General features: G+C 37.0%; 1 protein-coding gene across 1 annotated transcript in view; it reads right to left on the reverse strand.

Annotated features, from left to right (window-relative positions):
• Positions 1 to 969: 969 nt before the first annotated feature.
• The window catches only part of grin2d.L (glutamate receptor, ionotropic, N-methyl D-aspartate 2D L homeolog), a 136707-nt gene continuing 110012 nt past the window's right edge, over positions 970 to 27664 (reverse strand). The window contains exons 11-12 of the mRNA XM_041569081.1: positions 17744 to 17976; positions 970 to 2460 (exon numbers count right to left, since the gene is read on the reverse strand). Of these exons, the coding sequence (XP_041425015.1) occupies positions 970 to 2460; positions 17744 to 17976 (1724 nt within the window). The remainder of the gene's footprint in view (positions 2461 to 17743; positions 17977 to 27664) is intronic.

Raw genomic sequence — 27664 nt, forward strand, 5'->3', positions numbered from 1 at the left:
TCAAAATAAAGCATACATTTCATGTAAACATTGAACAATGCGAAAGGTTTGAATTATTTAAAAAGATATTTTTGTTTTGTTTTCTTTCACAGTTTTGTCTCAAAAAAAGATAGTAATAATAATAATAATAATAATAAACCTTTACTGCTAACTGATGTGTTTCATGTATTTGACTTCATTACATCAGAATTCCATTTTAGCTGCTTAGAAGGTCAGTACTGCCACAAACAATTTCTTATCTTGATCAAGAAACAACAGTGAAAAAAAGTTTTCTAAGAATACTACTTCTAATCAGTTATATTAGTATACTAATTGATTCTAGTTACAACTAATGAATCTATTGCAGTGTGCTTAAAAGTGTTATAAATGTCTAGAGAAAGCCCTTAACATTTCCTCAAAAAGTAAAATTAGAGGAGAAGAGGGTGAAAAATGATGTCCATAACTACTCCTCTTTTCATCTTAACCTTTCCAAATTCTTGTTCCTCAGTGCTAATCCTCATTTGAATGTCCCTAATAAAGTTGCCTTGAAAACTGGATCTTTAACTGTAGACTATTTAGATTCTTGAGCATGGTCTTTGAAGTTGCAAATCTCAGCCAGTAGTATGATTTGTTTGGAGGAAACAGTGGCTCTTTCCATCAGATGATTTAAAATATGTATTTTTGCTGGTCCAGCCAGTAGGAAAAATGTGTCATTTCAAAACATTTACAGCCAATGTAAAGCTGTAATAATATCGCTGTATTTCACAAAAAGTTCTTCTTATATAGTAGGAAAGTAGTTTAGATTTGTAATTAGCATTATTAAACATTATGGCCCATGTAAGAGAGAAAGAGAAAAGTCATTCCACTCTTGTTGAAATTATTGTAAGTTTTGGTTTCAAAAGTATGTATGTATAGATATAAGTATCATAAATTTATAATTTTCAATTCCTAGATATGCATGGTCTCGGAATCAACTGAGCGCTCTTCTGGTCATACTTCTGATTCCAAACTGGAGAAGTGTGCGGAACCCCTTCTTTTATAAAGGGATCCACTGTGGCTTGATCTAGGCTGGCATTCTGGTGAGAAGATGTGTCTGTGACACCTCAAATGGCATCGGCTGAGGTCCTCTAAACTTCGTGATGTGGGAGGAATAGGAGCTAAGTCACAGGAATGGTGATGATGGTTAAAGAAGGAACAGTGACCACTAGGAAAGTGCTCCCAGTCTAACCTTCGTTCAAGCTTTTCATCTGAGCAGCTAAAGTATCTTGGCTCTTTGTGGCAGTGAGGTTGCAGCATTTCCAAACTACTGCAATAACAAGAGCCATGACATGTGCCTGGAATATACTCTTTGCTTAACTGACGATACTTGCCTAACTTATCTACAGACCAGTACCTCATTGGCTTGCGTGGGGCAGATGATACTTGACGTTCTCTAGATGGATATGTGCAGAAGTAGTTTGGTGAATACCAACAATTATGGCCCATTTCTGTTTTAACACAAGGAGGTTCTCGCTCACATACATCTGAATCAGAATCTGAAAGGTCAGCATATTTGCTTTGACTGGCACCCATAACTAAAGGATGAGAGTGACTTCTGCACATGTGAGAGCGACTGGATTTTTTATGCAGTAAAGGCTGGGATTCTAAATCCATGTCATCTCTTCGATGCTGGCAATCCCTCCCACAACTGCGTTCATCTTCATAGGTGAATCTTGTATGACCACTATAGTGGGGTTGATCAAATAAATCCACACTGGCTTTGTTTGGGCGATTGCCACTGGGTCCTCCACTACTATAAACCTCTCGTTCAATTTCACATGCACCCTTTGATTGGTAGCTGCTTCCCAAGTGATCAAATTTCTTTGTTGCAGTTTCTGGTGTTCGACTACCTCGTGCTCCAGCTGTAGACTTTGGTGTTCTCTCTTTTCCTGACTGGTAGTTCTCATAAAGGCCTCTGGAAATTTTTGACTGCCACCCTGGTGGTTCTGGGGCATCTTTTTCCCGTACAATTGCAAAGTAGGAGGGTGGGTTTTCCAAAAAATGTTCCCTTTGAGTTTGTGGTGACATTTGGCATGATGCTATCTTTTTATCTTTGCCAAATGCTTGCCCTGACTCAACCAAATGGTCTGATAGTCCTTCAGGTTCAATTGGTCCATAGTAACGGTGAAATCCATCAGAGAATGCATTTTTATGAGGAAGTCGAGGAGGAGCCACTTTGTTATTTGGGTCATGTACAGAACGAGTTGGTGTGTAAATATCTTTGTAACAATTTGGACTTCGTGCATGGCGCCACCTCTCTACAACACGCCTTTCTCTTGGTATAAAGTTAGAACATGGCAATGGTGCTGAAGGCAATGGAGGTGGTGGTACAGAGGAGTTGGGCAGGGCTGGTAACCTCTGTGATGGGTAAATGTGATTCAGTGTAGGAAGCTGTTGATCTGAATCCTTTGGATCTTCATCACTACAACAACTGTACATGCCCTGAGGGAGAAAGAAAGGAATTGAATCAAATATCTGAATGTTATTTAAAAAATATACAGTATATAAAGCAGTGGTTGGTTAATGTAACTATTGAGGAGGTAATAATGTGGCTTAAAGTATGAACTATATGTACTATAACCTTTAGCAATAAAAATGACTTGCTGTTGAGGTTTTTACATTTAAAATTATTTTTAAGTCAAGGTGATCAACAGTTATGGAAAGACCCAGTAAGCATTTTGTATAATAGATCCGATGTCTATAATGGATTCGGGACAATTTTTTTTCTGATTCTTCTGAAGAGAGTGTGAACAGTTTGTAGGCTAAAAAAAACTGTATATTATCTAAGTACATCATATTAACATGAACTCCCCCCTAGGATTTATGACCACTAGATATCTGAACTCTGCTGTTGAAATCTGGAATATGCTTGTATCCAGAATAGAAAATGTCATAAATGTTGTAACTGAATGTCAGCAATGTGATAATTTGCTAAATCCAAACCAATAAGGAATACAATAGCTAAAGGTCATGTTCTGCCTTTATGAAAGAGCATTTTGTAACATCTATCCACAATTTTTTATGTGTTTATGTCTTAGCTTGCAATATTTAAAAAGCCATGTGTTGTCTGATTAGGTCCTGTATTTTACAACAACCTTATTATAGAAAGCTTCCTGTTTTGCAAAAGGAAATTAATAAAGACTGATGCATAATGCAGCCCAGCAAGTTGACAAAATTCTGGCCCCCCTCTCAGAAAACAAGATGGGGGAGGGTTGAAGGGGTTGAATGAAAACAAACAAACGCAATTGAAAAAATTGCACAGAGTGGGATTTTAGGGTGTATTGAGAATATCAATGGCATTGTCAATTCCTCTAGAACTTTCTAGAAATTTTTAATTTAGAAATTTCTTTAGAAATAAATCTGAGATGTCTCTGTGATATTCCTGCTCTGTTGGAACTAGAATCCCATAGACACCCAAAGCCACAAGACTACAGCTTGTGGAATTGTTTTATTGGGTCCCACCCACAGGTTAGACAACTCAACACTGAATACACTTGATAAAGAGCCTTGAGCCCGAAACATGTTGTAGAAATAAACACGATTGTTAGAAGCTAGTACTGCATTATTGTCCTTTCTCTCAGTAACTCCATATTATTGTCTAATTCCTGCACCTGAGATGGTGTAAACTGAGATTGAGAGGCTATTAACATATCTCCAGAAGTGCAGTCACCTCTATAGTGTGGTCAACACTGAATACATAGGGGAGATTACAATAGAACAACCTTGAAATGGATTTAAGATGTCCCTTGCTACACATGCTAGTTTTCTATGGCAGGTGTATAATAAAGGGAACAGCTAGAAGGCACTGCCAGGATCCATACCAAGAGGACAAAATAGCAGATTAAGAGAAAATCACTAGAAAAAGAGGATACAGGAGCAAAAACATCCTGCTATATCAAAATTAACCACTACCTAGGGATGGGCGAATTTTTTCACCTCTTTTTACCGCAAAAATTACGCCCATAGACTTGTATGGCGTTGTGCGTCAAAAAACAAAAGACGCACATCAAAAAAATGTTTGCCGCGCCACAAATTTTTTGCCAAATGAAACGGGTCAAATTCGCCCATCCCTAGCTACTAGTATATAAAGTACTGCACCACTGTGTGAGTTATGGAACATATTATATAAAGTACAGTATGGGGCATATTTATCAAGGGTCGAAATTCGAATTGAAAAAACTTCAAAATTTGAATTCAAAAAGACCAACCAAAATGAAGTCTAAGTTTTTTTTTGGTCGAACAGGCCCATTTACGATCTAATAGGTCCGTATTCAGCTGAATTCCCAAAAAAAACTTAGATTTTTCAAAGTCCACCAATTGGACTTTTAGCATTCTAGGAGAACTTTGTATTAGTTGTTTTCATAGTTTTTACACTTAGGGACAGATTAATCAAGGGTTGAATTTCGAAGTAATGGGAGTTTTTTTGAACTCCCATAATTACAAAATTACAAGAAAAAAAGACCAACTGAAATTTACGCGGGTGAATAGGTTGTATTCAATCGAAGTAAGATCAAATTTGATTTGAAGTATTTAAAAAAAAAAACTTAAATTTTTCAAAGTCTACCAATTGACTCCAAATAGGTTTTAATAGGTCCCCCATAGGCTAAAACAGCAATTCGGCAGGTTCTAGATGGTGAATGATCGAAGTTGAATTTTTAAAGAGACAGTACATAAATACATTTTCACATTTCTTTCAAATTCTAATCGAATTTGGACGATTTCCTTGTCGAAGTACACAAAAAATAGCTCAAAATTCAAATTTTTTCATTAGAAAATTCACCTCGACCTTTGATAAATCTGCCCCTATATGTCAAGTTAATTATTTCCAGTTTTGGAAGATAATTATGGTTGAGAGATGAAGCATGCATTTATCAAGTTCCTTTGTGTCTGGGTCAGATGGTTAAAAATAAGAACCATCAATGACTATAAGGGGGCCTCGGGAAATGCCCCCCTCTGTACGATCTTCAAACCATCCCTGATTATGTGAAATAACATATACTGTATCATATATAATATATAGTTTTTAACTTTTGGTTTCCCCTAAGGTAGAAGGACATTCAAGAGTTTTCCAACTGGTTTTGCAAATCTATGCATTATCATTCCAAATTAGTCATATGCTAAAATATGCTCTGACTTGCAGGAGAGAGGGTGTTAAATTGAATTAACTTGGTTCCTGCATTTATGTGTTTTCCAGAACAAACATTACAGAAAGCAAAAGGCTCTTTCAGAATATGTACAGCCATCCATAGCATGTGTGTTACTACTCTCCTTTATTTTCTCTTCTCAAATCATTTACTGACATAAGCAGGATAAAAATAGCCACAAACCCAGTATGTTGTATTGATGTGTTGATATTGACATGCACAATGGTAGCTCTTTTCTTAGCCTCAGTCTAATGGCAGGTTTATTTTAGGAAAATGACATACACTGAATATTGTTACAGGCTGACTATGATGTCATGAAAAGAAACATTCTCAAAATATTGAATTTATAGAATGTTTCTTTACCTACAGGGTATAAATCAGGTTCTATAATCAGTAGCAGGTCAATTTTAGCACAAGGCAAAGAAGACTTTGCCCCTCAACATTACTTCTTGATCTTTTATAAATCTGCCCCTTAGTATGATGTATTGTAGACAATGCTATTCCAGTAACAATTTGCAGTCAGTCTTAATTTTTAATTTGAATTCTCTCTCTTAAAATTAATCGGGAATGTAAAAAAGAAGTAGTATTTGCCCAATCTGGTTTTTCCATACCAACCAGTCAGACCTTTCCTTTCCAGCAGCTAACCAGTTAAGATATGGGACCTGTTATCCAGAATGCTCGACACCTGGGGGCACATTTGTCTAGGGTCGAATATCGAGGGTTAATTAACCCTCGATATTCGACAGTCTAAGTAAAATTCCTTCGACTTCGAATATCGAAGTCAAAGGATTTTGGGCTATTCCTACGATCGAACGTTTAAAGGAATAATCGTTCAATCAAACGATTAAATCCTTCGAATCGAATGATTCGAAGGATTTTAATCCATCGATCGAAGGATATTCCTTTGATCAGGAAATTGTTAGGAAGCCTATGGGGACCTTCCCCATAGGCTAACATTGGCCTCGGTAGGTTTTAGGTGGCGAACTAGGGGGTTGAGGAATTTTTTAAAGAGACAGTACCGAATGGTCGAATAGTCGAACGAATTTTAGTTCGAATCGTTCGATTCAAAGTCGAAGGTCGTAGTCGAAGGTCGAAGTAGCCCATTCGATGGTCGAAGTAGCCATATTCGACCATTCAAAGTTCGAACTTTTATTCCTCTATTCCTTCACTCGAACTAAGTAAATGGCCCCCTGGGGTTTTCAGGATAAGGAATCTTTCTGTAATTTGGATCTACATACATAAATGTACATAAAAATCATTTAAACATTAAATAAACCCAATAGGATTGTTTTGCCTTCAATAAGGATTGTTTATTTCTTAGCTGGGCTCCTGTACAAGCTTTATTATTACAGAGAAAAAGGAAATCATTAAAAAAATGATTTGCTTAAAATAGAGTCTATGGGAGATTGCCTTCCTGTAATTCAGGACTTTCTGGATAATGGGTTTCCAGATAACAGATCCCATAGCTGTACAAATTTTTTTAAAAAAGTTGGCCGGAAATCCCTCCTTTACAGGCTAGTAATTCAAGCAAGTTCATTTTTTCTAGCACTTTTCCTCCATCACTATGCAAAGGAAATTTCCTGAAAATAAACATAATTGAAAATGCAGGTACAGACAATCTATTTATTTTTATAACGGCTACAAATGTTAAACATTCCATGTAGTTATAGTTCTGCTATCAAATCTTTTAAAGCATTTTCCTGCACATCGAGATTGCTTTGTGAGACCAGGATGAAAGTTATCCATGAAACTTCATAGTTGTGATAAATCAGCTTGGAGGCCACTAATGTATTATCTTCAGAAGTTACATCTGAAGAGGAGACTCATGCAGTCTCAAAGCTCATGTATAACAGAGCCTGTGAAGCACCCTGTAACAGAACCTTCATGTTATTAGTAAGAAAAAGGTATCCTAACCGCAACAATTTCAATCGGTCTCCGTAGCTAATGTAGTTAGGTTTCTCCATTAAATTAATTTAGAGCTGGAGAAGCTGACTTTGCAGAACACATTTTTCTTATTTTAGCTTTTTGAAAGTATTAAATATTTTTAGAGATTTTATATTTTGTATATTTTACATTGCAGTATTATTTAATTCTGTTTTTGAATACTTATATTATTTTGTGCATCAAGAGCTCCCTCAGGCATAAAGGTGATCAATTATTATTCTTATGGATGAGCATATTTATTTGAATGATACAGTTTCACAGTGAAATCCAGGATTTTGGTTTGGGATTCAGCCAAGATTCTGGATTTGGCCGAATCCTAGTGCCTGGTCGAACTGAATCCAAATCCAAAAAATCATGTGACCAAAAATTTGTGAAGCGGCAAGTGAATTGCCGAACACATTGAAGTCAATGGGCATTTCTTTGAGCGACAATATTTCAAACTGTGCAACATTTTTCAGACCATGCGACTTTTTTATGGGCGTTTATGTCTGTGAGCGTTTTTCTCTGCTAAACGCGGTAAAATATTGCCGTCATCTCTATTAATCATATAGAACTGTGAAATACATTAGCACTTCATTAATACAAATAAATAATAAAGGTATGGGATCGATTATTTCGAATTTTTGGGATGTTCTTCATAAAGGTCTCGATCACTATACTTTAAGGGGGTTATTTACTAAACTCTGAATGCAAAAATCAAGAAAATTTTGTGATTTTTTTAAAATTAAATCGGACTTTTAAAAAAATCACAAATTTATCGGAATTTATTAAACCCCGAGGATGGAAAAGTCTGAATATGAAAATACAACATCTCAGACGTGTCGAGGTTGCATATAAGTCAATTGGAGAAGTCCCAATGATTTTTTGATGTGCGCTGGGTTTCGTGCAATACCCCAAAGTTTTCTGAGTTTTTGGGTGAAAATTCCAAAAAAATCGTGAAAAACGGATAGTAAAATCTGAAAAAATCATGAAAATCGGATAGAAATTAAAAAAAAAAAAGGAAAATCAGATTTTTTTTCAGCAAAGCAAATTTTCGGGAAAATGTAATAAATAAGAATACAAAATACAAGCGGATTTGATCGGAGTTTGTAGCAGAAAATATTGAGATAAATTCAAACTTTCATAAATAACCCCCTAAGTATAATAAAGACATTTTTAAAAATGTTTAAACGTTCATAAATGGATTCATGCAGCGTAATTACCATCACATACTGGTACTGTTCTATTATTACAGTGAAGTAAATCATTAAGAAAAATGAGAAACTTGATAATGGGTTGGTAATGGGATTATCCTTCCATGCATTCTGGATAATGGGCTTCTGGAAGAGATTCCATACCTGTAATATAAAACTAGTTTTCATTTAGATAATGTAAATTTATAATTACGTTTGCATCTACTCTTGTTTAATAACCTTGCTTTTGAAACAAGTTCATATAGACTGTATATGAGACTAACTTACATAATGAGATCTGCATGCAATGGTTTGTTGCCTCGATAAAGCTATACAGTGAAACGTGCGTCGGCACCATTTGAATTTACTTGATTATACCAATTTTAGATTAAGTGAGTTCAAGTGCAGGTGTTAGTGGTTACGCTCAATCTCCATACTTCTCTCTAACCTCTCCTTCCCTCTAAGCATCCTGTGACTTTTTTTTAGAGACTTTACCTCTTACAGCAGATAGGGAAGGTAATATACGAGACCACAGTCCCAGGTATACGGACGTCCCCAGCTTTGTGGTGTACCAAAGGTAGCCAACAATAATATAGTTTCACTCCACCCTCTATGAAATTCATTTTTCCTTTCTACCAATGAATTGGGCTTAATGGTTAATTGATTCTACGGATTGGTAATCCATTATTTATTAATTTATTTGCATAAATCCCTTTATTAGTAAGGATTGAATCCTAATGTATTATTTATTTATTTGAGCACTGCACTTTAGTTAACTGGTGAATGTGAAGTGACAAATTCACAATATGTTCCCCAATTAATTGAACGGAGCTTAAATGAATTGCACTATTTCATTGTTTATTTAAAAGATCTCAGAAACCTACATCACAGGGTAATTAATGTGTTTGATTTTTTGATAATATACAATGGTTGTTTAGGTGAAATGAATTTAATTAATTTATATACATCAAATTTATGAATTTTTGAGTTGGAATCAATTGAAACAATAACAGAATTTCAAGTACCATGGGAATTAGCTTGACACTTAGGGGCAAATTTACTTATGGCCGAATATCGATATATAAATCGAAGGATTTACCGCGATTTAATCCATCGATCGAACGATTTTTCTTTGACCCAAAAAAGCTTAGAAAGCCTATGGGGACCTTCCCCTTAGGCTAACATTGACTCCAGTAGGTTTTAGGTGGTGAACTAGGGGGTTGAAGTTTTTTTTTTTAAAGAGACAGTACTTCGACTATCGAATGGTCGAATAGTCGAACAATTTTTAGTTCAAATCTTTCTATTCAAAGTCGTAGTCGAAGGTCGAAGTAGCCCATTCAATGTTCGAAGTAGCCAAAAAAAACATTCGAAATTCGAAGTTTTATTTATTCTATTCCTTCACTCGAACTAAGTAAATGGGCCCCATAGAATAGGGGAATTATATTTGGATCAAGATTGATTAACAAGGGGTTCTTTTTTCTTTAACTCAGAACTGCAATGGTTTGTTGGTAAATCTACTACAGGTATAGGATCTCTTAACCAGAAACCCCTTTATCTAGGAATTTCCAACTGAGGTCCCACAGAGTTCATTGAAAGTAAATTATTAAAATTTTTCCAAATGATTTCCTTTTTTCTCTGTAAAAATAATATAGTAGCTTGACCTTGATGGTAACTAAGCTGCATCCATTGTGGTGGCAAAACAATACTTTTGGGTTTATATGATTATTAAAGAATTTTTTGCAAACGTAAGGCCCCCATACAGGGGCTGATAAAAGCTGCCGACAGTCGGTAGCTTATTGGCCCGTGTGTGGTGCCCTTCGATGGGCTTTCCTGATCGATATCTGGCCAAAAGTTGGGCAGATGTCGATTGGGCAGGGTTAAAAATCCTGTTGGATCACGGCTGCATCTGACCGCCCGTATTACCTCCATTATGATCTCCCTAGGGCCCCCCGATCGGATCAGCCCGATATTGCCCACCTCAATGTGTGCTTATTGTGGAGAGATCCGCTCGTTTGGTGACATCGCCAAACGAGTGGATCTCCCTGTGTATGGCTACCTTTAAGGTATGGACATTAGTGATGTGTGGGCCGGCCCTAAACCCACAAATTTACCTGCCAACTTCTGCACAACCTTTTTGGGTCACAGGCAGGTTCAGGCTGAACTTCACCATGCACCCACCCTGGGCGCGATCTAACTATGCCTCGCTTCGGCCTCCAGTCATGGCTTTTTATAGTTTCGCACCTGCACACTGGCCCCTTCAGTGACATCACAGAGGGGCGGGCTGGGCACAAGTCAATAAATACCACTGATTGCCAGATTAGTGTTGGGTGCTGGTTTCAAATGGACAGATTATGCTTTATTGAAGGGGTGTAACTATTGCAATGCTTATGTGAGTGCTAGGCAGAAGGTTGTTGCAAGTACTATACCTGCATCTATAGAGTATGTCCGTGGGCGGATAAATGCAAGTTAGAGAGATGAGTGGGTAAAAAATAAACCCCCCAGATCATAGTTGTATTCCTACTGGAAACTGTATAGCCAGCTTGTCCTGATTGCTGGCCTTTCTAATGTTTAGAGAATGGACAAATCAATGTATATAGTTATATTACTTCATGTTTGATATTTTTGTTTTCACTATAGTTGATTTCCTTAGGGAATTCCTAAAGTCCTCTAATGCAAGACTGTGGGTAGTACCGAACTGGACATTCTTTACTATTCCATGCAATGTTTGCAACAAACAAAGACATTGGTTTCTATGCTGCGTATTTATTTTCTTAACAGATACTAAACAGACAGAACTATATCATTTAGCTAAATAAATGTCACTCTCAATCCCTTTCAGTGACCTTAGTAACCTTGCTAAGAACAATTTGAGTGGAGCACATTATAAAGATTACGGACAGGGACGGTAGATCCATTTTTTATATTAAGAAATAACTTGTTTTGTTGCGGATATTTCCTTGAAGCCTGCTGAAGTGTTGTTCTTTTCCAGATCCATTGTCATTTATTGTGGCAGAATTTACTTGCTGCTTGAATTTTTCACACTGAAATTAATGGTTTTTGTGTGAAGGTGTATAAATAATGAAACAAATTAACACAATTAGACAATGTAAAAGAAAACACAGGTATGGGACCTGTTATCTAGAATGCTCTGGAACAGGGGTTTTCCAGATAACAGTTTTTTTCATAATTTACATCTTCATACCTTAAGTCTACTAGAAAACCATTTAAACATTAAATAAACCAAAAAGGCTGGTTTTGCTTCCAATAAGGATTAATTATATCTTAGTTGGGATCAAGTACAAGCTACTGTTTTATTATTACAGCGAAAAAATATTGCCTGAGAAATCACTGTGTGATCAAGAGATGCATTTTTCAGGCAGTTGCTAATGTGGCTGGCATGTTAATGACATGATCGCTGTCATGTCAGAGGAAAGGAATTAAATGCAGATGATCTGAGAAGAACAGAGAGCTTAGTAATAAAAGATATAGCATTTAGATTCAGCCGTTAAGCTTTCAGCTGGGCAGAAATGTGAAGCAGTGCAACAGAGAAGCATAGTGCACTTAAACAAATTATTGAATTAGGTACCAACAACAGACGGGCCTGCAATAACTTTTGATTAAAATAATCTACTAGAAGACCCAGATCCCTTACACTCAACCAAATGTTTATATAGAACTATTCTAATCCTAAAACTCAACAGCAGTATGGGTTCCATTAACCTTCAATAAGAGAAAATATTTTATTTAAATATGACATTTGTTCCACTCCTGCAGCAATTCCAAAATTAACAAACAATTTATTTCTTATGCCTCCCCTATATACCTTCACCCTGTTGCCGATGTTTTGGTCAGGGGAAATTCTAGTTAATAAATATTGTTATGACACATGACATGCTTAGTTTTTCAATGGAACATGCAGTTCTACACATCCTAGTAATACACTGCAGCATTGATTGAAGAAAAGCATCTTCTTTCAAATGGCATCCATATAATACCTCTTAAGTTTTGAGTCTTAAGTTCCATTGACCCTGCTGTACAATTGCTACCTTGCAATTGATTCCCTGTATGCTGACTCTTATTGTCACATTTATTTTGTATACTCTTGCCAATTTCTTTGCCCTTACCTAGGGGCCCATTTACTTAGCTCGAGCGAAGGAATAGAATAAAAAAAACTTTGAATTTCTAATGATTTTTTTGGCTACTTCGACCTTCGACCACGACTTCGACTTCGAATCGAACGATTCAAACTAAAAATCGTTCGACTATTCAACCATTCCATAGTCAAAGTAATGTCTCTTTAAAAAAAAAACTTCGACCCCCTAGTTCGCCACCTAAAACCTACCGAAGGTCCCCATAGGCTTTCTAATGGTTTTTAGGTCAAAGAAAAATTCGAACGATTCGAAGGATTTAATCGTTCGATCAAACGATTTTTAGTTAGAACGAATTGTGGTAAATCCTTCGACTTTGATATTAAGTCGAAGGATTTCAATTCGGCAGTCGAATATCGAGGGTTAATTAACCCTTGATATTCGACCATAAGTAAATTTGCCCCTTAGTCTATTAAGCAACACAAGCATGAAAAATTGTGATGGGGCGGATTTATTTGCCAGGCACAAATTTGCGCGATTCTCAAAATGGCCACGAATATTTGCCAGCGTCAAAAAAATGGACGCCGGCATCAAAAACGAGAAGTGAAACGGCGCAAATTCGAATAATGTTCCTGGGGGGTGCCATGCTGTGATTGGCTAATTGTAAGCCCCTATGTGGACTGGCAGCCTACAGGAGGCTCTGTTTGGCAGTACACCTTGTTTTTATACAACTAAAACTTGCCTCCAAGCCTAAAATTAAAAAATAAAGCACCTGTTTTGAGGCCACTGGGAGCAACATCCAAGGGCTTGGTAAGAAACATGTTGCTCTTGAGCCACTGGTTGGGGATCACTGATCGAAAGAAATATCCATTGTATCATCCCTCCTACATTTTTAATCTTATTTGTATATTCTACTCTATTAAAGAACACGAGGAGCTGGTGGAAACACCAATGCACGTTAAATTTACAAAGAAAGGCAAAAACTCAACACAGAGGGGCAGATTTACTAAGCTCGAGTGAATATTCAAAGATAAAAAAGTTCGAATTTCGAAGTCATTTTTTGAATACTTCGACCATCGAATAGGATACTACGACTTTGAATTTACTTCGATTCAAAGTAAAAATCGTTTGATTATTCGATAATCTAAGTACTGTCTCTTTAAAAAAAACTTCGACTTCATACTTCGCCAAATTAAAGCTACCGAAGTGCAATGTTAGCCTATGGGGACCTTCCACAGCACTTTTCTAAGGTTTTTTTTTGATCGAATAGAAATCCTTCAATCAATCACTAAAAATAGTTTGAATCGTTCGATTCAAATTATTTAATCGTTCGATCGATCGAACACGCTAAAAATCCTTTGACTTCGATATTCGAGGTCGAAGGATTTCAATTCGAGGGTTGGATTTTGAAGTTTTTTTAACTTCGAAATTCGACCCTTAGTAAATCTGCCCCTTAAATTATAAAATACTTGTGAATGTTGCAACGTAACATGTATTTAGCATCACCTTCAAACAGTGTGTATTTTTTCTTTCCTAAGAAAGTGTTGCAAATCTCAACAACCAGTTAAACAAGAAATATAACATTGCATGAAACCATTTTTGCCATATAGTATGAACTTATTCTAACTAAACAATGTTTTTGTAGACATATGCAGTATTCCTCTAATTATGATATACACAAGAGTGTCTAATGCCTGATAGTTTTCTTTGTAGGATGGACACATTGAGATAATGATGAGCACTGAGAAGCTTGAAAGCAAACAGAATTTTAAAGTAATTCTCAGGAATTTGAATGTAAAGCTTGCTAGAATTCTTTGATTCATTTAAAAAAAAAAACAAAAAAACAAAAAAACTGAAGAAATAATTTTTTATTTAAAACATTAAAGTTGTTTCTCTGGCTGTGCATTAACTAGTTCTGCCTGAACTTTCTAACACCAAGATCAACATTAAGGGGTCTATTTATGAAGCCTCGATTTTTTCTGTTTTTTTGGGGGGGAAAACTCATTTTTTTGGAGGGGAAAAAAAAACTTGAGTTTTTAGAGTTTTATTATATCCCAAAGCTGCTAAAAATCAGAATCTGAAAATACTCCATCCAAAACCTGTCAAGGTCATGTAGAAGTCAATGGCAGATGCCCCTTTTACAGTTTGAAGATATTTCTTGACATCGTGATCTGTTCTGGTTTTCATACGATAATACAAATAAATCTGTTTTTTTTTTTTTTGGAAAACTCGAAAATATCGTATGATTCTGGCAACAACTTAGAAAAAGTTGTACAATTCAAATTGTCAAACAATTATATTGAGACTTTTCACGCATCGACTTTTTCAAGTAGATTTTGGTAAATGAATTCATGGATGGGAATTAGGTTTCATTGTTTTAATAAAAAAAATGGGACACATTTGAGTTTTAGTAAATATCCCACTTAGTTTGTGAGGATCAGTATGAAAAAATAATGGATTTAGAATTTTGCCTTTTTTTCTAACTTGGCCAAAAACGGTTGCTGACTGGTTGCTATGTCTAACTAGGCTTGTGTAAATGAGACCCCAGAAGTTTTACATTTTCTGTAAAAGGGGGTCTATGGTTGATTTTAATTTTAAAAAGTGCTACATCACAGGCCATTGGTACATCTATCTATGGTTTCAAACTCTTTTCTGAAGTCAAAATACCAGGGAAATATTTTGGTTGGCGAAGCTGTGAAATAAGCAGAATAATAAGCAGAATAATTTGCCCATAACTAGCAATAAACAGAATTATGTAATAAAAGTTATTAGGTTTGCCCAGGAGCAGTATCCCATAGCAACCAATCAGCAGGTAGCATTTACTGGTCATCTGTTTAGAAGTAAATATCCTATTGGTTGCTGTGGGTGACTGCTCCTGAGCACCTTTTATTAAATATGCGGGTTAAAATATTTTTAAACCCTATTATTAGTATCAGATGGAATAAAATCAAAATCATTTCTGGAATACACAGGGGCACATTTACTATTGGTCGAATATCGAGGGTTCATTAACCCTCGAAATTCGAAGTTAATCGAAGTTAAATCCTTCAACTTTAAATATCAAAGTCAAAGGATTTACAGCTATTCGTTCGATCTAACGATCGAAGGAATAATCATTCGATCGATTAAATCCTTTGAATCGAACGATTCAAAGGATTTTGATCCATCGATCGAACGAAATACCTTCGATCAGAAATTTGCTAAAAAGCCTATGGGGACCTTCCCCATAGGCTAACATTGATGCTCGGCAGGTTTTAAGTGGCGAAGTAGGAGGTCAACGTTTTTTTTAAAGAGACAGTATTTCGACTATCGAATAGTCGAACGATTTTTAGTTCGAATCATTCGTTTCAAATTCGTAGTCGAAGGTCGAAGTAGCCAATTCGATGGTCGAAGTAGCCAAATAAAACCTTTGAAATTCGAAGTTTTTTTCATTCGAATCCTTCACTCAAGCTAAGTAAATGTGTCCCACAGTGTATCGTATCACACTGCTGTGTCCACATAGAAGATGCAATGCATAAGCAGAGGATTAGTGTGGGGGTTGTAGGTGGAGAGGCAGAAAATCAATTGCAGAAGATCAGTAATGACAGCGTGCGTGGAAAAATGATGAATGAGTTTGTAGAAAAGCACATTCATAATTGAGATTGTCATTAGACCATGGACGGTGTCTATGCAAATATGCGATTATATTACTCTTTTATTATAATCACTCAAGTAAAGCACCCCCATAATTTGGTAGATAAAGATATTCTGTTGATATTTCAGTAAAAGAGAAATAACTGATTAAATGTAATAAACGACTGCAAAACGACTGCAAAAACAAAATGTTACTTTGTGATCATTTTAATTTAACACTCGTTTAATTTGTTTTGTAGACTCATAGCACCTTATCTGGTAGCAGTAAAAAGAATGCATGTTGAGGGGGCACATTTACCTAGGGTCAAAATCGAGGGTTAATTAACCCTCGATATTCGACCGTCAAAGTAAAATCCTTCGTCTTCGAATATCGAAGTCGAAGGATTTAGCGCTATTCCAACAATCAAACGATTCGAAGGATTTGAAACCTATGGGGACCTTTCCCATAGGCTAACATTGGCCTCGGTAGGTTTTAGGTGGCGAAATAGGGGGTCGAAGAATTTTTTAAAGAGACAGTACATCGACTATCGAATAGTCGAACAATTTTTAGTTCAAAGCGTTCAATTCGAAGTTGAAGGTCATAGTCGAAGGTCGAAGTAGCCCATTCGATAGTCGAAGTAGCCAAAAAAAACTTTCGAAATTCTGACTATTTTTCCTCTATTCCTTCACTCGAACTAAGTAAATGGGCCCCTTTGTGTGCAGAAATACAGGGAGACAGACTCATTTTCAAGGTCGATTGCAGTAAAAGGAAACCACACAGAAAAAACTTGTATAACCTTTTTTTTTACACTTTTTTCCCTTAGAATTTAGCTTCTTTAAAAAGACAGTATACACCAAAAAAACATATTTGCTAATAATTAGCACCATAAATAGAACCTGTGCTTAAAAAAAAGCATTTTGGTTAATCTTATAATTTAAAAATACATTGTTTCCTATGTTTTTGCCATTCATAAGCACTCATTTGCAAGTCTTCAGTCTCAAATGTTTCATAAACGGTGAAAACAAATAAATAAATCCATTTGTTAGAGACTATTGATTATTATAGAAATTCGTCAACTTTTTTTTCTGGTGACTTTTTGCCTTTTTATCTAATAAACCCACACATTTTGATGGTTTAAAAAGTCCCATGATCATATGTGTGTTATTTTTTTTTGCTTTTTTTTAATGCCAGCTCAATTTTGAATAAATCTCCCCTGTAGTGCACGTGATAAATCTTTTTAAGCAAAAGCCCACATTCAAAATGCATTATGTGCAATTAAAATTTCAATTGTCATTACTGAACATAACATTTCAAAATGCAAATTTTGTTTCTTAACTTTTTTCAGTTATTTTTGCATTTACAGGTATAGGACCTGTTATCCAGAATGCTCGGGACCTGGGGTTTTCTGGAAAATGGATCTTTCCTTAATTTGGGTCTTCATGCCTTATGTCTACTAGAAATTCATTTAAACATTAAATAAACCCAATAGGCTGGTTTTTCTTACAATAAGGATTAATTATATCTTAGTTGGGATCAAGTACAAGCTACTGTTTTATTATTACAGAGAAAAAGGAAATAATTTTAAAAAAATTTTGATTATTTGGATAAAATGGAGTCTATGGGAGACGGCCATTCCGTAATTCAGAGCTTTCTGGATATCGGGTTTCCGGATAAGGGATCCTATACCTGTACAACATTTTACGTTCACCCTAATGTGTTTCAAAAAAAACAACAAAAGACAACAAACTGAATTATTGCCTTTACCCTGCTAAATGCCAACAGGAAATCCAGTTTCCCAGAATGCCTCATGCAGTGTCGAAGCTTCCAGTATATGAGATGCTCCCAAGCAAAAACAAGAAGACTCAATCCCATAGCAACCAGAAGCATATAGAATACACCTGCCATGTTGTCGATGTCTAATTTGCTGCTCATCACCTCAATTTTGTCATTATGGCAAATTCCCGATAACCACAGTCTCTCCAGCATTTCAATCTCATCTGTGAAAACAAAGAGAAAACAGTGAGAGAAGTGAAGTTGTGGAATATCCTGCCGGGCAAGGTTTTGATGGTAGAATCTATTAATTAATGACTTAAAAGGGAGAAGTAAACCTTAAAAATTAATATGGCTAAAAATGCCATGTTTTATATACTGAACTTATTGCACAAGGCTAAAGTTTCAGCTTGTCAATAGCAGCAATGATCCAGGACTTCAAACTTGTCACAGGGGGTCACCATCTTGGAAAGTGTCTGTGACACTCACATGCTCAGTGGGCTCTGAGCAGCTGTTGAGAAGCTAAGCTTAGGGCTCGTCACTAATTATCCAGCAGAAAATGAGGTTGGTCTGTAATATAAGCTGATGCTACAGGTTTGCTGATTATTAAATTCTGATGCTAATTGCACTGGTTTATGTGCTGCCATGTAGTAATTATCTGTATTAATTACTAATCAGCTTTATATTGTGACATTTCTATTCTATGTGTACTGTATATTGTGAGTGGGTCCCTAAGCTCAGTAAGTGACAGCAGCACAGAGCATGTGCAGTGAATCAGCAGAAAAGAAGATGGGGAGCTACTGGGGCATCTTTGGAGACACAGATCTTTACTGCTGAAGGGCTGTGGTTGCCTTGGGCTGGTACAGAAGCACAAAACACAATGCAGAACATTTCTAGCTACTTCTTTAGTTAGGCTTTAGTTCTCCTTAAAACTGGCAAATATCCATAGAGGCTGGTTTACTGGGCATCAGAGGGCAGAGCTTTGTGCCTATATATTAAAAAATGGTTGGAAACAAATTCTCCCCAGCCGGCTGCTAGACACCTGTGGCTAAATCTGGCATGGGAGCATATTGGATGGAGAGGTACTCCTCTCTTGTGTGATCACTTGTGCAGGGCAGTCTATGAAAGGTAAAGTCAGGCTGATGCTTAGGGCTCCACTGGACCTAAATACAGTACTGCCCATATATAGTTGTATGGTATATAATCTGCCTTTGTCGCTGGTGTGACAGAAGGGCAGATGGATAGAGGTGTTTTGACCACTATTGACTTCAGCACCTGTCAAAATACCCCATGTGCCATTACTTATATAGCGCTAACACTATATTACTCTCAGCTGTTAATGTAATGTAGAATGTAGAAGTTAAGACAAAAAAGGACTGGCAAAACTGTGTATGTTTCTGGCAGAACATTAAGGGCAGTCCTGTTCAACTGGACTTCCTACTGTAAGACCAGCTGCTTTCGCCAAAGTCCACCTATGTGTGCCCAGCAGCTTCTTGGCTTCTTTGTATGACATCAGCATTATTTTGATAAATATATAAATATCCAGAAATTAATTGTATTTCTATAGTATATTTTGGGTTAAAAAAGACGATGGTTCATCATGTTCAACCCTTTCAAATTATCCCCATTGCACATATATGCACACATACATACATGTACAGACCAATCCAGATATATACATATACACAAACATAAAAGTAACTGTAGATCTTAAAGATTACAATAGCCTAAATGTTGTATTTTGTATACTAAACATAAACATGAACTTACTGCACCCAAAGCCTAATTAAACAAATGATTTATGCTTTCAAAGTTGACCACGGGGTGTCACCATCTTGTAACTTTCTCATACATCTCAGCAAGACCAAGACCATGCACATGCTCAGTGTGGTCTGGGCTGCTGCTTTGGGATCGTCATAAATTATCAAAACAAAAAAACAACAAGTCAAATAATATCTACCATAGAAGCAAATACAGCAAGACTGATTAACTTCAGAATATGCAGACTGCACTGGGTCCTGTGTTGTCATGTAATCTAATGTGGATTTTATAGTTTTTGTATTGTTTAATACAAACTTTCTCCAACTCTGCAGAACCAGTGGCTGTTGCAAAATAATCCTCCAAACAGAATCTCAGTTTATCTGTTTAAATCTGGCTCCATGATCTTTGTCCCTGCAGCTGGAGTTGGAAACAGAGTATCTAAAGTCAAAAACAAAATCCCATTTTTACTTTGTTAACTGAAAAAGAAACCTATCCCCAATAATAAATCTGTACCATTTTTATAAGAAACCTGACTGTATGCAGTGAAACTCCCCTTTTATTTACTTGCTCTGACTGCTGTGTATATGAATCTCTACACGGTCACCAGCTGCTCTACAGGAAAACAAATAAAGCTGCTCGAGTTCTGGGAAGTAAGGTGGGAGGGGCTCCCCCTGCTGTTTGAAATTATTATCCTTTCCCTGCAGAGCAGTTAGGGACCATCTGAGGTTTCCTATCCACAGCAGCCAGAGCAAGTAAATGAAGGGGGAATTTCACTGCATACAGTCAGGTTTTTTTATAAAAATTGTAGACATTTTTTAATTAAAGTAAATTGGAGATTGGTTTCTTTTTGCAAAAATTTTTGGGATTTTATTTTTTTTGCCTTTACATTCCCTTTAAGTCTACTAGAAAATTATGTAAACAATAAATAAACCTAGTAGGCTTGTTTTGCCTCCAGTAAGGATTAATTATATCTTAGTTAGGATCAAGTTCAAGGCACTGTTTTATTATCACAGAAAAAAAAGAAACTCATTTTAAAAAATGTGCATTATTTGGATAAAATGGAGTCTATGGGAGATGGCCTTTCTGTAATTCTGAGCTTTATGGATATTGGATCCCATACCTGGGATCCCATACTGAGATTTGCAGGCATTCTCTTAGAATGTCTAAGACCCCAAGTTTTTAGCTCTACAAATAGAAATCTTAATAAACCAACCAATGAAGAAGAAAAAGGGAACTGTGATGATCTCAGCTGACTTTCACTCGTGTGTCTTGTGCCAAAGGAGTACTGTTTGTATATCAATTTCATTGCTCATTACCCTTGTCTTCTTTACAGGAAACTATTTTTGACACCTCTACAAATCAGAAAATTGAAGGGAGCCTTAGCAGATATTGCACAAAGCTGTTGCCTCCAACAACACAGCTCATTTTTGACTCTTTGGGTCAGGGATTTCATTTGAAAACATCAGAGTATAGAAATGCAAATTAGTCAAAGTCTTCAAAACTATTATTTAAGAAAAGTTATTATTGAAAAGAAGCTATTGACTTGTTTCTAAGAGCTGTTGTAGCTAGAGCACTACAATCTACTGTAGTAGTATTGGAAGAATGCTTCCCATTGCAATACAGACTATATTCCCCAATACTAACAGTGCTGAGAAAGAGGATTTAGGTAACAGACACAAATTGCAAAAGTGCTTAGAAGAGAACCATGAGTAATTTTACATTCTTTTTTAAGGCTTACATTTTATTTAATAAGGCACGGTTGGAAACATACCTAATTTAAAACATTTTAATTCATTAAAAACCTATAAGCTAAATGTATATTATCAATTATATATAAACTGTACTTTTGAAAAAAAATATATGTTATTGTTATTTAATATTATACAGAGCAAAACTAGATTAAGTCCAAGTTGGCTCAGCTAACAGCAACCTTGGCAAGACGGATCCCTTAATGCCATTTTTGAGATTTAGTTCTTTGTGCAGTCTGGATTTTTTTCTTTTACTTTTGTAGCTTTGACAGGCATCTTCTACCTTACACAAAGAATATTAATGGGTTCTTGTTGAGTGATATCTCAAAAAATGACTGCAAGATAGACAAGCTGGGGTCATTAGTAGGGTAGTGCAACAGCAGAAGAAATGCAAATTACATTATTTTTATGCCACACATGATGCATTTGCTGATTTTCCAATTCCCTTATAACTCTGGGTTAAGCTCCCTGGATTTTGTTTGATAGAGGGATAAGTTGAGTTGTGTGAGTGGGGAGCTATGGAATAGTAGAGTAGACTTCTTTCTACTAAGCTGTTGTATAAATCCTCACTCCCATGATTCTACTCCCTGTGCATATTCTAGGAATTGTGTGTCAAAAGATGATAAACTTCCAACCTCAAATTTATTTTCATTTACATTAAGGGGCCGATTCACAAAGGGTCGAATAGCGAGGGTTAATTAACCCTCGATATTCGACTGGGAATTAAAATCCGAAGTCGAAGGATTTTAGCGCAAATAGTGTGATCGAACGATCGAAGGATCATTCCTTTGATCGAACGATAAAATCCTTCGAATCGAACGATTAGAAGGATTTAAATCCAATGATCGAAGGAATATCCTTCGATCAAAAAAACTTAGGAAAGCCTATGGGGACCTTCCCCATAGGCTAACATTGACTTCGGTAGCTTTTAGCTTCCGAACTAGGGGGTCGAAGTTTTTTCTTAAAGAGACAGTACTTCGACTATCGAATGGCCGAATGAGTTCGATTCGAAGTCGTAGTCGTAGTCGCCCATTCGATGGTCGAAGTAACCCAAAAAACACTTCGAAATTCGAAGTTTTTTTACTTCGAATCCTTCACTCGAAGTTAGTGAATCGGCCCCTAAATAATAGATTAAAATGATGCCTTTTGTTTTACTCATTCTCTTCACGATGTCTTACTGATGAGTAACTCCTCCTCCTTTTAGGCGTAAACTTTAAGTAAACGAATAGTTTCCCTATTACTTTACTTAACGTTTACACCTAAAAAGGAGGAGTAGCTACTTATTAGAAAAAAAAACATTTTAATTCAATTCGGACTTTTAGAAGTTTTGGGATTTTTTTCACTAGGAATTGTCTGAAAAACTTTTTAGAGTTATTCGTATTTTTTGCGTACTTTTTTCCATTCATACTATTTTTTTTATTTGGATCTTTTAATAAATATCAAAGACCTCTAAAACCACTAAAATCCAACCTTTGATAAATATACCTCCACGTGTAGGGCTTCCTTGCTTCTGCCAGTGTTGCAAACATCAACCTGTACCCAAAGGGTAAAGCACAGCCTGTACATTTTATTACACTAGCACTACTCTGTTAATGAGATTTTATTTTACAATTTTGCACCCCTAAAGTTTTAAAGGAACAGTTCAGTATAAAATTAAAAACTGGATAAATAGATAGGCTGTGCAAAATAAAAAAAGTTTCAAAAATAATTAGTTTGCCAAAAATTTAATCAATAAAGGCTGGATTGAGCAGATGTCTAGCATAAAAGAACAGAATAAAAGAACAGAACACAACTTCCTGCTTTGCAGCTCTCTAACTCTGAGTTAGTCAGCTTATATAAGTGAGGGCCACATGGGACAAAACAGTTCAATGAGTTTGCAATTGATCCTTAGCATTCAGCTGAGATTTAAAAGCAACAGTTATGATCCATGTGCCTCCCATCAAGTTACCGATTGGTTACTGCCTGGTAACCAATCAGTGGAAACCAAGAGAGCTGCAAAGCAGGAAGTAGTGTTCTGGCTATTATGTTTGACATTCATTCACTCCAGCCTTTATACATTACATTTTTGTGTAACTATATTGAAAGCATTTTTTATTTTGCACAGCCTATCTATTTACCCAGTTTTATTTTTATATCGAACAGTATATATGCCTGTAAGAGCATAAAAAAGGATTTTGAATGAAGAAATGAGTCTGCTTAGGCTTATTTAAGTTAAAGTTAGCAACAGAATTACCTTAATGGGGGAGTCATCATTTACACATACTGCATTGCTTGCCGTGTCCTTACTTATGGCCATTGGATGAGCCATTTAGACTATGGCGTATCACCTTCTTTGGCATTTTAAATTATTTTAAAAGTATACCGTGCTGTTTTGTTGAAAAGAAAAAAAATGTTCACTAACACAATATAATGAGAAGGGAAAAAAAACATTCAATTTCAGTAAATTGTCTTTTAAGATTGTTCCGTAGCAACAGGCATCCGCAAAAAAAGATTCTGTAAAAAGACTTTGCCAGGCTCCTGGTAATGCAAAACAAAGCCCCAGCAAGAGATGACAGAAATTATGGGGAGGGAGTTATGACTAAGAGTGGTTACAAGACTTAGATTAGAACTTGGAAATTGGTGGGAAAAAAAGATATCCATCACACCAGAATTATTTACTTGGCACCTTGAGATGTTGTTGCACTATATCCTCTAAGGCATTTTTTAGTAGCTGTATGTACAAAATGTCTCAATGTCTTAAATATATTGACAATGGGCTGAGTGCAGAGGACTCTTGTATTTGTAGCTTTGTAGGTGTGTAAAGTCTTGATTATTTGTCCACTTCCCTCAAATAAAACAGACCCAAAAATAAAGCTAAACCGTAAGTGAACATTCGTGCAACAATGCGTGTGAATAAATGTAGATGGTATAACAGATGGCATCTGCAGCCTTTCTAAGCAGTGAGTTAGCCATCAGTCGAGAGACCTATTAAAGCAATAGGCACTGCAGGGGTAAGAGCTTTCATGACTGAATGCTGGGATTAAAACATTGTCCTGTTGAGTTCAATATGTGATAGGTACTGGCACCAAAAAAAACCCTAAGCATATAGTTTGCCTCAAATCACACTTTTTTACAATTTGTTCCCATACAAGGACTAATTCCATGGCTTCAGCATAGATAAAAAGGAGACTAACAAAGAGAAAATATGTGTTTTAGAAAGTTTAATTGGAGAGCTGTGTTGGATTTATCAATACTTAGGGGCAAATTCATCAAGGGTCGAATATCGAGGGTTAATTAACCCTTGATATTCAACTGGGAATTAAAATCCTTCGACTACGGATATCAAAATCGAAGGATTTTTGCGCAAATAGTTTGATCGAACGATCGAAGGATTATCCTTCGACCAAAAAAAGTTAGGCAATATGCTCACATTTCAACTCTCGCTAACTCCCTCCTCACCCCCTGCCATTCCCCAAACACTTACTTACCGTGACTTGCAAGCTGTAGACGTGTCACATCTCTCTTCTTCCTTTGACTCTCTTCACTCTAATATCTCAGCCATCTCATGTCCTAATGTGGCTACCTCTGTCTACTATAGTACTCTCACCACTGCCCTAAATGAGCTTGCTCCTATAAAAACTAAACGTTCTAGACCCAAACCACTTCAACCTTGGCATACTGCTCATAAAAAAGCGTTCCAAAGACATTCACCTGAACTTGAGCGTCGCTGGCGCAAATCCCGTTCAGAATCAGACTTTTGGAGCTACAAATCGGCCCTGCGCTCCTTTAAGACCAGCTTCTTCCAAGCCAAACAAACATACTTTACTTCACTCATTAACTCCCTTTCTAAAAAAACAGCACACCTTTTCTTCACCTTTAACACTCTCCTTTCCCCTTCTCCACCCCCTCCATGCACATCTGTCTCTGCTCAAGATATTGCTGAGCACTTCAAAAACAAAATTGACACTATCAGAAGGGACATTACACTACTAAACCCCCCTAGACTTCCACCACCCTCCCTCCACACTCCCCAGTCTCTCCTGTGCTCCTTCACCCCTGTCACTGATGAGGAAGTCTCAAAGCTTTTGGCCTCTTCTCACCTTACCACCTGCCCGCTTGATCCAATTCCCTTAAAACTTCTCCGCAATACCAATCCTTGTCTAATCAAAGCTATAACTCACCTATTTAATCTTTCGCTCTCAACTGGACTGTTTCCTTCTCAACTAAAACATGCTCTTGTCACCCCCATTCTGAAAACCCTCTCTTGATCCCTCCAATCTTGACAATCTCCGACCTATCTCTCTGCTACCTTTCATCTCTAAACTACTTGACCGCCTAGTCTACAACCGACTAACCTCATTCCTCTCTGACAATAACCTGCTGGACCCCCTACAATCTGGTTTTAAGCCACAACAATCCACGGAAACTGCCCTGACTGACTAATGACCTTTTAACCGCTAAAGCCAACAATCATTTCTCATTACTAATACTGCTTGATCTCTCAGCCGCATTTGACACTGTAGATCACCCTCTCCTCCTCCAGTCCCTCCATTCACTTGGCCTTCGTGACACAGCCCTGTCCTGGTTCTCTTCTTACATCACCAATCGTTCCTTCAGTGTCTCCTACAATGGAGTATCATCTTCTCCCCTACCTCTTTCTGTTGGAGTTCCTCAAGGCTCTGTCCTGGGACCATTACTATTCTCCCTCTATACTTCCTCCCTTGGCAAATTAATAAATTCGTATGGTTTCCACTACCACCTCTATGCTGACGATACTCAGATCTATCTCTCATCTCCTGATCTCAACCCAGAACTCCTAACTCGCGTCTCCTCCTGCCTGTCCGCTATCTCTACCTGGATGTCGCAACGCTACCTTAAATTAAACCTCTCTAAAACTGAAATGGTTCTCTTTCCTCCAACTAACACCAGTAGCATCCCCGAAGTATCCATCATAGTTAACAATTCCACTATCACCCCCTTTCCCCAGGCCCGGTGCCTTGGGGTTATCCTAGATTCTGCCCTGTCCTTCACTCCTCATATCCAGTCACTTATTAAATCATGTCGCTTCCACCTAAGGAACATTTCCAAAATACGATCATTTATCACCCAAGACGCTGCCAAAATTCTTATTCACTCTCTCATCATATCGCGTCTAGACTACTGTAACTCTCTTTTAATTGGCCTCCCCCTCCAGAGACTGTCACCTCTCCAGTCCATAATGAACACTGCTGCGAGACTCATACACCTCAGCAACCGCTCCTCCTCTGCCTCGCCATTCTGTCAATCCCTGCACTGGCTTCCATTACCTTTCAGAATCAAATTCAAATTAATGACACTGACTTTCAAAGCACTTCATAACTCTGCCCCACCCTACATCTCTGAACTCATCTCTATATACTCACCCACTCGCTTACTACGCTCCTCTACTGACCTACTACTCAACTCTTCTCTCATTACCTCCTCACATGCTCGCATTCAAGACTTTGCAAGGGCTGCACCCCTCCTCTGGAACGCTCTCCCACGGTCTGTCCGACTTTCTCCCAACCTTTCTGCTTTCAAGAAATCTCTGAAAACGCACTTCTTTCGAGAAGCCTACCCTCACTCTGCTTAACTACCAAACGCAACACCACATACAATACCACATTTCTCACCCACTTAATTCGATCTTGTCCACTCCCACACCTTGTGTATTACTCCCTTCCCTTTAGACTGTATGCCTATGCATAGGGCCTTCCTCACCTTTTTGTACCTGTATTGATTGTGATGTTTGTTACTCCATATATTCTATGTATGTAATTCATGTGATGTAGTTGTATAATCACATTTACTCTACAGTGCTACGCAATATGTTGGCGCTATATAAATACATGTTAATAATAATAAAATAATAATAGGCAAGCCTATGGGGACCTTCACCATAGGCTAACATTGGGTTCGGTAGCTTTTAGGTGGCAAACTAGGGGGTCGAAGTTTTTTCTTAAAGAGACAGTACTTCAACTATCGAATAGTCGAATGATTTTTAGTACTAATACTTGGTTCGAAGTCGTAGTCGAAGGTCGAAGTAGCCCATTCGATGGTCGAAGTAGCCCAAAAAACACTTAGAAATTCGAAGTTTTTTTACTTCGAATCCTTCACTCGAGCTTGGTGAATGGGCCGCTATATGATTGATTTCTAAATCAGCATTACACCCATTGATTACTTTGAACAAATGCTAGAGGGGGTAGCCCCACTGACTTTGGCATATAAACCCCAAACAAAAGGTTTTAGCTTTTTTAATTTCTAATAATATATTAGAAAGTTATTTAGTTGGTATTTAGGATTCCTATGGCTGAAGGCACTTCTGAGTACTCCTCCTCTCTGAGTATACGGTGAGGGAGAGAGAGATAGAGCTGCTGCTCTAAAAGGCTCTAATATTCAGCAGCACTGA

The sequence above is a fragment of the Xenopus laevis genome, chromosome 7L (genome assembly GCF_017654675.1).
Source record: "Xenopus laevis strain J_2021 chromosome 7L, Xenopus_laevis_v10.1, whole genome shotgun sequence".
Lineage (NCBI taxonomy): Eukaryota > Metazoa > Chordata > Amphibia > Anura > Pipidae > Xenopus > Xenopus laevis.